Raw genomic sequence first — 10590 nt, forward strand, 5'->3', positions numbered from 1 at the left:
GCATTAATAGATCACTACAAACAGTACACGTCTTCTTAAATAGACCTAAAATCGACTTTAGACAGAAAGATGTTAAGGATCTCCAGTACTAAGAATCTAAAACAGTAAAAATTAACTCTGAGATGTTTTTGAAATCTGACCTTCAAAATCATACTCTCATGCCATGTGTAAGGTAGGGCAGTCGGTGGATGAACAGAATGTGTGTCCATTCATCGTTGAGGAAGATATCAGGAAGTCCTACTGACAAACATTGTTGTGCATTTTAAAGAACAAAGTATTTTCATGTGAGAGAACAAGCATTTCAATGAAAACTAGGGCTGCGCAAAATGATCAAAATGTCATATCCTCTTGTAGAAGTCATTTCATATCCAGTTAATCATATGTATTGTAATTGGTCATCCGTCTCTGTGATTCTTTAGGTTTTGTTTGAGCTCTGAGTTGTATTACTCTCATCCATAGACACCTATGAAGGTATTTTCTGCTGCAAAACACTTGTGCAATGGAATTTGTGGTTGTAGAAAATCGTCTTTTCTTAAATATTCTCCATACAGTGTGACATGAACCTCTTGGTAAAATAAATTTAAACTATTTAAGTCTGAATTTTGTTTTGAAATATCCTGGGTTGTATAATGTTCACATGTTCGTTTGTGATGAAATACTGCGGCTAAGAGTTACACGACGAAATGAACAATAGAGAATGAAATGAAACAAAATGCATTTTCTACCATCACACAATGTGTATGTGTATGTATGTATACATGCATATGTATATGTATATAAACATATATGTAAGTATATATTGTATATATATATATTTAATATATATAATATATATATATATATAATATATATATTAATACTAAGACAAGAATGTGATAAGACAGGAGCCATTAAAAAATTAAAGATCAGATGCTGCAAGAATGACGCAATTAAAAGTCCACCAAAATGAAACAAATTTATTTACAGAAAAAAATGATCGCAAAACTTCATCATCAGTAGGTGATTCTATCACCATAGCAACCAGATGCTAAGATTTGAAATAGAAGATGTTTTTGATTGACAGGGACACTCTCTCAATACCTCCTTTGATGCTTTGATGAACAGCATCATAGTTGGTATTTTGATAGGAGACCTCTGATTGGCTGTTGATTGCTTTAAATACTGTTAAAGTTTAAGACAGTTGCTATTGCACTCTGACCTTGACTGAGGTAAGTCATGTCTCACCCTCTCTCTGTATTTACCCAGCATGCTAACCAATACAATTCAGGCTCATTATTCAAGTTTGAAATTAAACCACTGTATAATATGAAGCTTCTGCTGTTACATGTTGATAATGTGGTGTTTTCTGTTGCTTTTATGACAAATGTGAAAATATTGTTGCTGGCTTCTTTTGTGTTTTCTGCTGCTTATCTTAATGAGTGATATGTGTTAACGTGATGCTAAGTAGCTTTAAGTCGCCGAGGCCAGGCAGAGCGAGGCATTGTGGACAAAACACCTGTAGCACCAGGAAATGTTCCCATTTCACAGCTTATTCTACCAAACAATGTGTTTTGTAACATTGGGAAGATTAACCTTGGTGTTTAACTTTAGTATTTAAGACAAGTTAAAAAAAAAACAGCTTCCATCACTGCCAATCAAATTCAGATTCAAATTCAAATCGAAGGGGCTTGGTGCCATGGTGATTGATGAGGGAAGTTTTATTTCAAAAAAACATTTACTGGTGATTTTTTTGGTTAATGTGTAGTTTGAATGTGTTGAAGGACAAGTTGACGGAAGCTTAAGCTAATGCTAGGAGCACATTACATGAGGTGTGTAGCTCCTTTAAGGAAAAAAACAATCCCTCTCCATTGGGTCTAATGTTATTTCAGAGAAAACTTTTCTGGAAGGAGCATCAACTTGCATAACTTGCTCACACGGCCCCATTTTTTTACTCTCACAAATTTCAAATATATCTGTGTGTCCGGCAAAGTCTTGGAATTCTCCCGATGTCTTTATTTCACAGATAGGACTTATAGTTTCTGAATTATAGTTGTTTGAGTGGTGCACTCAGAGTTTAGATTTCTCTCTTCCCAGTGAGGAGAGAGCAGTTGCATTCAGTTGAGTTTCCATGGCAACCAGATACACACGTAGCAGGAGGGGAGTATCTCTCTCTCTCTCTCTCTCTCTCTCTCTCTCTCTCTCTCTCTCTCTCTCTCTCTCAATCTCTCTGCGGGTGTCTCTCTATCTGTGTCAATTGTTTTATATTGAATGTTTGATTGATCAAATTCACCTAAATCTTACACACTATTTCATCCTGTCACCTGCAGACATAAAGCCTTTTGACTTCAAGTTCCAGACAAGAGCAGAAACTTCTTCGGAAAATAGTGAATCAACTCATCCAACAGCTTCTTCAAAAGATAGATCTACTCTCTGTGGTGAACCATGGAGAAACCAGATATTCTGAAGATCCTCAATGACGAACTCCTCACAGCCTACAGGAAGATCAATGCTCTTAAGGAGGAGGTGTGGCAGCTGCAAGACCAGCTTCAAGACAGAGATGAGTTCATAAAGATGGCGGTGGAGAAGGAGAAGGAGAAGGAGAAGGAGAAGGAGAAGGAGAAAGAGAAAGAGAAGGAGAAGGAGAAGGAGAAGAGGAAGGAGATTGAGACCGAGACCGAGAAGGAGAAGGAGATCCAGGCCCTGACGGAGAAGGTGGAGCAGCTGGAAAACCAGCTGAAAGAGAAAGATGTTGTCATAGCGAAGGAGGTGAAGAAACGGCGCGCTCGCCTCAGGGCCTATCTCGACTGCCTTGCTGAGCTAACTGACTGTCAGGCCAAGGTTAAGCTGATGGAAGCAAGTCTGCACCAGGAGCCACCTCAGCCTGATACAGGATGTAGCAGTGAGGTGGAGGTGGAGGTGGAGAAGGAGAAGGAGAAAGAGAAGGAGAAAGAGAAGAAGGAGAAGGAGAAGGAGAAGGAGAAAGAGAAGGAGAAGGAGAAGGAGAAGGAGAAAGAGAAGGAGAAAGAGAAAGAGAAAGAGAAGGAGAAAGAGAAGGAGAAAGAGAAAGAGAAGGAGAAAGAGAAGGAGAAGTACAAGGACAAGGAGAAGTACAAGGACAAGGAGAAGGACAAGGAGAAGGAGAAACTTGTGACGATCTACAATGTCGAAATCCTCCGAGCCAACAGGAACATTTTGATTCTTAAGGAGGAGGTGTGGCGGCTGGAAAACCATCTTAAAGACAGAGATGATATCATAAAGATGGCGGTGGAGAAGGAGAAGGAGGAGGAGAAGGAGACAGAGAAGGAGAAGGAGAAGGAGATTAAGATTGAGACTGAGACCGAGAGGGAGATGGAGACGGAGAAGGAGAATGAGATCCAGGCCCTGACGGAGAAGGTGGAGCAGCTGGAAAACCAGGTGAAAGACAAAGATGTTGTCATAACGAAGGAGGTAGAGAAAGGGCATGCTCGCCTCAGGGCCTATGTTGACTGCTTGGCCGAGCTCACTGACTGTCAGGCCAAGGCTAAAATTCTGGAAGCAAGTCTGCACAAGTGAGCAGTGAGGTGGAGGTCAACATGGAGAAGGAGAACGAGAAGGTGCTTGCTTCAGGGCCGAAAGGAAACGAAACTGCAGCAGGAGAAAACTCCAACTATGGGACTGAGCTACAGAAAGGAGGAGGCCGAGATGAGCTGGAGGAGAGAGAAGAGGTGGAGAAGCCCCCGCCCTCACCCTTTTTCTACTCCTCAAAACAAACCCCTCCCCTGTCCCCCTTTGTACATATTTGAAATGATCTAATGATGTGTTGTAAATATGTTAAACTTTTTGAATAAAAATAACTAGTATAGTAACATCTACCTCTGTCTTTCTGAATATACACACATGATTCATTGATCAATTAACACAGTGTTGGAGTGAAACAAATAAGTGTGATTCATTTAGTTTGCTACTATTCATACGAACACAGCAGAGCATAGACAAACAATGTTTCTTAACTTTTTTACATTTGGTCAAATCTATATATTAATTATGACAACAATACAATAATAATACTATCATCTCATCTGAGGGCCCACCCATCACACTGACCACGCCCATCTGACACGCACACACACTCACGCACACACACACACACACACATGCGCGCGCACACACACACACACACACACACACACACACACACACACACACGTCATTATCATTTATATATTTACTGTATATATACACATTTATTTCAATTTATTCATGGTTGAGGTCATATCAGATCAGAAGACATGTTCATGGCACTGAAGTCAATTTAAAATGACATGTAGCATGTTAGAGTTATAAATAACTTGTCCATGTGTAAAACAATAGTTTAATTTAAAAAAAAAAAAAAATCACAATAATTATTTTGGGGGGCTGAAGCACATTTTAGGGGGGCTTCAGCCCCCCTAAAACAGGCCTAACCACGGCCCTGCTTCAGGGCCACCGTACCTTACAGCTGTTATGTGCTATGTAAAGGTGAGAGAGCCTCTTATACCAGAACATTCTCATGGTTTGGTTGTGTCACACTGAATCATCGTGGTTTAATCTCAATGTGGTAAAACGATGTCAGTCAACATTAATTAAAACTCACTTCACAATCATTTGCATCAGTTTCATTATGTAGAGGAATGATAAGCTTCTGTGTCTCCAATAAGAAATTTTATTTAATCTTTCATTGTTATTGCTTCAAGATCAATACATTTATAGAGAAAATATCCATCGTTGATCCAATGAAAACGACACAGAGAAAACTGAAAACCGTTTGTAAACAATCATTTTAAAATGTGATAATGGTTGATTAAGAGCGAAGAGGAAATAACATTTAACGACAGTCTGCCCAGTCGTATCAAGACGCTGGGGCTTTGGAAAATCCTGTGGGGTTCATGGACTGCCAGCGCCACAGATCCTCACCTGTAGGGACACATCACAGAAAAATGTGGGATTTTCTTCAACAAGATAAATCAATAACAACACGTAATTTTCAGAGGAGGAGGATCAGATGAAATTAAAAAAGTTAATTTACACATTCGTTCCAGGTCAAATTCGGCCTTCCAGCCGAGCTCCTTCTCAGCCAGACTAGGGTCAGCGTAGCAGGATGCAATGTCTCCCTCCCTACGAGGGGCGATCTCGTATGAGATCTACAGAGAGGACATATTGTACATTGACAAATACATTTAAAACAGAGTGGTTTAGCCTAAATAGAAGGAAACATGAATGGATAAGAGGCCAACCTCATAGTCAAATCACTCACCTCTCTCCCTGAGGTTTTCTCCATGGCTTTCACCATCTGGAGCACAGAGTAGCCCCTTCCTGTTCCGAGGTTGTAAACCTACAGACACATACACAATGATGCACAAATGCCAGCGCGTCAATAAATACCTCAAGGTTGTACACACAGGCAGAAAGTGTGTGTTTCTTATTACCTGGCAGCCGCAGTCCTTCTTCAGCTTCTTCAAAGCTGCCATGTGTCCCTTTGCCAGATCTACGACGTGAATGTAATCTCTCACACCTACAGAGAGGGATAAACAACTTCCTTAAATGATTCTGAATGTTAGGGAAACCAATGCAATGATAGTTTTCTTGTTATTAAAGATAGGGTTGGTATTCCTGAAGAAGCTAGCAAGAGCAGGTTACAAAAATGCAACCGATACACCCCCTCCCCTCCGACCTCTCGTCACAGCTAATTCCCCGCTACTTGACATACAGGCTCACCAGCCCATCATTTCATTTAACTGAATGAAATGATGGGCTGTCGTGTTCACTACAGTCCTACGAGGTCCACAGGCACCGTTATTTAAATTTCTTTCCCCAGGCGGCTTTTTATTTATTGCTGGCTATCATGATTTAAAGAAAAAAGCTCAAATAGTGTTTCAGAAACATCTAACCCACCCTATCTTTAAGTGCCCTCTGCCCAAAACAATATTTCAAGGCACAATTGAATCTGTGCACAATCTTTTTCGTCACCTGTCCCATCGACTGTGTCATAGTCGTTCCCAAATACGTTGAGGCACTTCCTTCTCCCAATGGCAACCTTTGAGGAGGAGAATAGAGGTAATTCAAACCGGTCAAATCATTCAGCAGATCCAAGTAGAACACATGGTGCAGAATACAAGTCCCTCAGATGTGGCCGTGTATTTCATCTACCTGAGCAACATATGGCAGCAGGTTGTTGGGGATACCCTGAGGGTCCTCTCCTATCACGCCGGAGGGATGAGCTCCAATTGGGTTGAAATAACGCAGCAGCACTGCATTCCAGTCCTGCACACACAGAGGCAACAATGAGACAGCTCGAATGTGTGTGTGTGTGTGTGTGTATGTGTGTGTGTGTGTGTGTGTGTGTGTGTGTGTGTGTGTGTGTGTGTGTGTGTGTGTGTGTGTGTGTGTGTGTGTGTGTGTGTGTGTGTGTGTATATGGGTGTGTATTTCCGTGAATACATTTCCACTTCCTGGATCCGTACCTTCTCCGCCTTACAGTGGTCCTTGATCATCTCCTCGATGAAGTACTTGGTCTTGCCGTAGGGGTTGGTGCAGCCGCCCACAGGGTGCTGCTCGTCGATGGGCAGGTGCTGGGGGTCCCCGTACACCGTGGCCGAGCTGCTGAAGACCAGGTTGCGGACCCCGTGAGCCTGCATCACCTGGGTAACATGCAGATGCACACAAACACAGCACACACGTACAGTCAGCAGCTGATAAGCGTAATATGCATATCCAACTCAGGAGATCCACACAGAGTGATGAAGGGTGCAGCGTTCAAATTATCCAGCTCAAACTCAAAAGCCCCCCCCCACACACACACTGTCATGCACTCGCCATTCAAAGACAATGATTAGTGAATGATCATCTCAGAGTGAGGATTGACATGGAGGCAATAGAACTGACCTCCAGCAGGTTGATGGAGGCGGTGAGGTTGACTCTATAGTAACGCAGCGGCTGCTCCACTGACTCCCCGACGGCCTTCAGGCCAGCAAAGTGCATCACGGCACTGAAAGCATGCTGAAACAAACAAACAAACATGTGAGGGCTGTGGAGCGACTCTACGGGTCATATGCAAATAAGAAAATGTCCTGGGTCCTATTTTAAAGGCTATTTGAGAAAGTACGGTGGCCATCAGGGACATCCATCAGTAACTAATTAATAGGTAAAGTATGACAGTAACTAGCTAAGTATCTATCTGCAGTGTATAAAAGCTATGGAGCAATGTACAATTATTTCATTTTCCTATCAGCTGCATTTATTCAATAAAATTAATTTAAGAGCTGATTTAAAATAAATTGTATCTTAATAGAGGTTAACGGATTTAACTTTAATAAAATGTAAGTATTTTCCAATTGTTTCAAGATTCAAAACTTTATTGTCAAATAATGCAGGCATTGATGAAATTAATCTTTCACTGGTGTACGGCACACGAAAATAATTCAATTCAGTAAATAAGGGCAATAACATTACCAAGAAAAAAAAAATGAAAAACACATAACACTGTGTAGTAACAGGAGTACACATTTGAAATTAAGTAAAAGTTGACCTGGGGCTATTAAAAACTAAATAGTAACTATGATATATAAAGTGCAGTTTCTCTGCTCAACTCAGTGAGTCCTTAAGTTTAATTATCCATTCATCTGCCAAATATTTTCTTGATTAATCAATTAATCCAATACAATTAATAAACTTTCCCAGAGGTCAAGTTAATCTGATTAAAAATCTAAACTTGCAAACGTCTGTCAACGACTAAAGTAAATGTTAATTATTTTAATTACTGTAAAATTGTACTAAAACAACTATAAGTAATGCATGTAGTTACTGGTTTAGCTCTAATAAAATGAATTTGAATCAGCTTTGTGGACATTCTCACCTTTTTGAAGAGTCGTTCCAAACCGGGACGATCCAGAAGGTCGAGTTCATGAAACTCAATGCTTGTGCCCAGCAGCTTCTCTATCTTGTGTATGCTCTCTGGCACATCCTCTTCTCCTCCATTCAGAACAGGATGTAGAACACACACACACACACATGCCAAATATGAGTATCACTGCACTCAACAAACATACTTGGATCACAAGTTTATGACATCAAACGCAGGGCGCTAACCTCTGACTGCGTTACTGAAGTTGTCCACCACGACCGGCTGGAAGCCAGCTTGAATCAGCTCCACCACGCAGTGACTGCCAATGTAGCCCGCTCCCCCTGTGACCAGCACCTTCTCTGCCATCCTCTGCACAAACACAAATCACTTTCTTCATTTACTGAGACATTTAGCACAAACTTACACCTGCAGGAAACCAATAAAGCGTCAACACTTACTGCTTTTTTAATCAGCTTAAAGTTTAAGTTGTTAAAACAAATATACACAAAAACATTCTTCACTTAATGCAATTCAAACCAAATATTTTGTTAAGAAAAAACTACAGATTTAATGGATATCATCTTTGCAACGTTCAACATTACTCCTCATCTTTTTGTCCCCACAATCGGGATGATTTGGCATAAGAATATTTGTGTATATGATATTTGTGTATATAAAGTGGCTTGTGCATTTTGAAAGGAAAAGAAATCTATGTTTAGCTTCCACAGCTTATACAGCATAAAATACACAAACCCATTCCTCCACTTAAGACCCTGCTGTGCTTACATGCTGTGGTTGTTAACTCATGACGACGCAGGAGCACTTGAGGGCAAACTCCTAAACCTGCTCTGTAAATGTCCTATTGTCTGAGTCCCGGTGACCAAACCTGAATATGTGACCCACCCATGGCTGTTCCACGTCAGCAGGTTCAGCCCTTAACTCGTCTGACAACATAAAACCAATAGCACACTCTCGGTAACTACTCCTACTTATTGTAGGATGTTATTATCATTAAAGAGATTTTTTTTAGATGTGCTCTCTCCTTGTTCTGACCTCATGTCTTGAAGGCAGATAATATGAAACAATTAAAAAGCAAGATAAGCAAAACAAAAACAAACTAAAATGAATGATCATAAAATTCTTGTTTTTGTTTGGCTTATCTTGCTTTTTAATTGTTTCATATTGTTTGCCTTCAATTGTTTTCTTCTAACTTGTAACACACCTTGTAACTGCGTTTAATTATTACTTTTATTATTATTATTATTATTATTATTATTATTATTATTATTATCATCTTAAATGGAGCACACACTGTGGTATTTCTGGACTCCAGATTAGCATCAATTGTTTTTTCTTATTCTATTCAAACTGGTGTCAGTAATAAAGCACAGCCTGCTGCTGACTGCTGACTGGAGGAAACCCTAAGGAGCCTGTCTGTGGTTCACGTCACAGACATCCCACTTTACTGACATATCCCTTCGCTCTGTTCTACTCTGTGCCTTTCAGACAAACTGTGGCCGAATAACAAATGAAAGCTGTTTGGAACATTACTGTGATAATGTGCACACACTGCATCCTTGTCATTTCTACAACAAGCCAAAACAGCCTGACCCTGGACTCTCACTCCGGAAGAACAGATGTGACTTCTGTCATCAGCTTGAGATCAAGAAATACTTACAAAGTGTAAATGGTAGTTTCCGGGACAGTGTCCAGATAAACCCAGGGAGGAGGATGAAGGTGTGTGTGTGTGGGTGTGTGGGTCAGCTCATGAAGTTTCTCCTCTCTGCCTCTGACATTTCTCTACTTCCTGTTCGACATGGAACGGCCTCAAGTACATCATTAAACCCACCACTTCCTGTGAGAGCTCTTTCAAAGTAAGAGTCCAGGTTGCTAAATTCCTACAAAACAACATCAAATTCAAATTGGTAATTATCATGAGATAGCAAAACGATCAGTTAGATATAAGACACAATGCTAGGTATCCAAAAAAGTCAGAAATCTTGTGTTTATGTTGGTATGGTTAAATTCTTAGGTTTTATTTTGCTGTTGAAACGGATTCACAATAAGCCCTAGTTTCATGACTTTGTAAAGTCTGTGACGTACTACATGATTGCTTCACGAGCCACGACGTCAGGCGACGCTGTGGTGAAGCCACGCCCCTCACACAGAGAGAGGATTGTACAAAGTCCTTCTATGTGTGTGTGTGTGTGTGTGTGTGTGTGTGTGTGTGTGTGTGTGTGTATGTGTGTGTGCGTGCGTGCGTGCGTGTTTCACCTGAGACACACAGGCTGCTAGGGAAAAGTGCCACGTTGCTGTAAAAGACATGGACGAGAAATCCCTCTGTGTTTGTCTCTGTGTGTGTGTGTGTGTGTGTGTGTGTGTGTGTGTGTGTAGGTGTGTGGTTTTTACCATTATGATAGTTTTCGGTTCACTAAATCAACATGTAATTGATAGTTACAATAATACAGTAATCTAACCTGAACCTAAACCTGAAAGATAACCTAGCCTTAACTTAGACCTAAACCTAACCTTTACCTATACCTAACTTTAAACTCTACCTAAACCTAAACTTAACCTAAACTTATGCTTTTTGTTCCCATAAGAAAGACAAGCCTCCACAGTGTGACTGTAAATATGGACCACACCCACACCCACACCCACACAGACACACAAACACACACAGTCTTGGCTCCATGACTTCAAAGAACATTACATTGACCTATTGTTGTCCTGGAGATTAACTCTAACCTTAAC

The 10590-nt window shown here is 40.6% G+C and overlaps 1 protein-coding gene across 2 annotated transcripts; it reads right to left on the reverse strand.

Annotated features, from left to right (window-relative positions):
* Positions 1 to 4168: 4168 nt before the first annotated feature.
* On the reverse strand, positions 4169 to 9666 carry gale (UDP-galactose-4-epimerase). 2 transcript variants are annotated; one of them, XM_053433888.1, is made up of 11 exons: positions 9515 to 9666; positions 8082 to 8205; positions 7849 to 7961; positions 6879 to 6992; positions 6458 to 6634; positions 6145 to 6258; positions 5965 to 6031; positions 5424 to 5509; positions 5252 to 5329; positions 5024 to 5138; positions 4169 to 4911 (listed from the first exon to the last, which is right to left on the reverse strand). In XM_053433888.1, exons 2-11 carry the CDS (start codon positions 8200 to 8202, stop codon positions 4847 to 4849), a joined length of 1050 nt encoding a protein of 349 aa, XP_053289863.1. In that variant the 5' UTR covers positions 8203 to 8205; positions 9515 to 9666; the 3' UTR covers positions 4169 to 4846. The 2 variants fall into 2 exon arrangements, with proteins under 2 accessions (XP_053289863.1, XP_053289862.1); XM_053433887.1 differs by having other exon boundaries at positions 7849 to 7964.
* Positions 9667 to 10590: the final 924 nt, after the last annotated feature.

Source organism: Pleuronectes platessa, chromosome 11 (assembly GCF_947347685.1).
Source record: "Pleuronectes platessa chromosome 11, fPlePla1.1, whole genome shotgun sequence".
In the NCBI taxonomy this organism is placed as follows: domain Eukaryota; kingdom Metazoa; phylum Chordata; class Actinopteri; order Pleuronectiformes; family Pleuronectidae; genus Pleuronectes; species Pleuronectes platessa.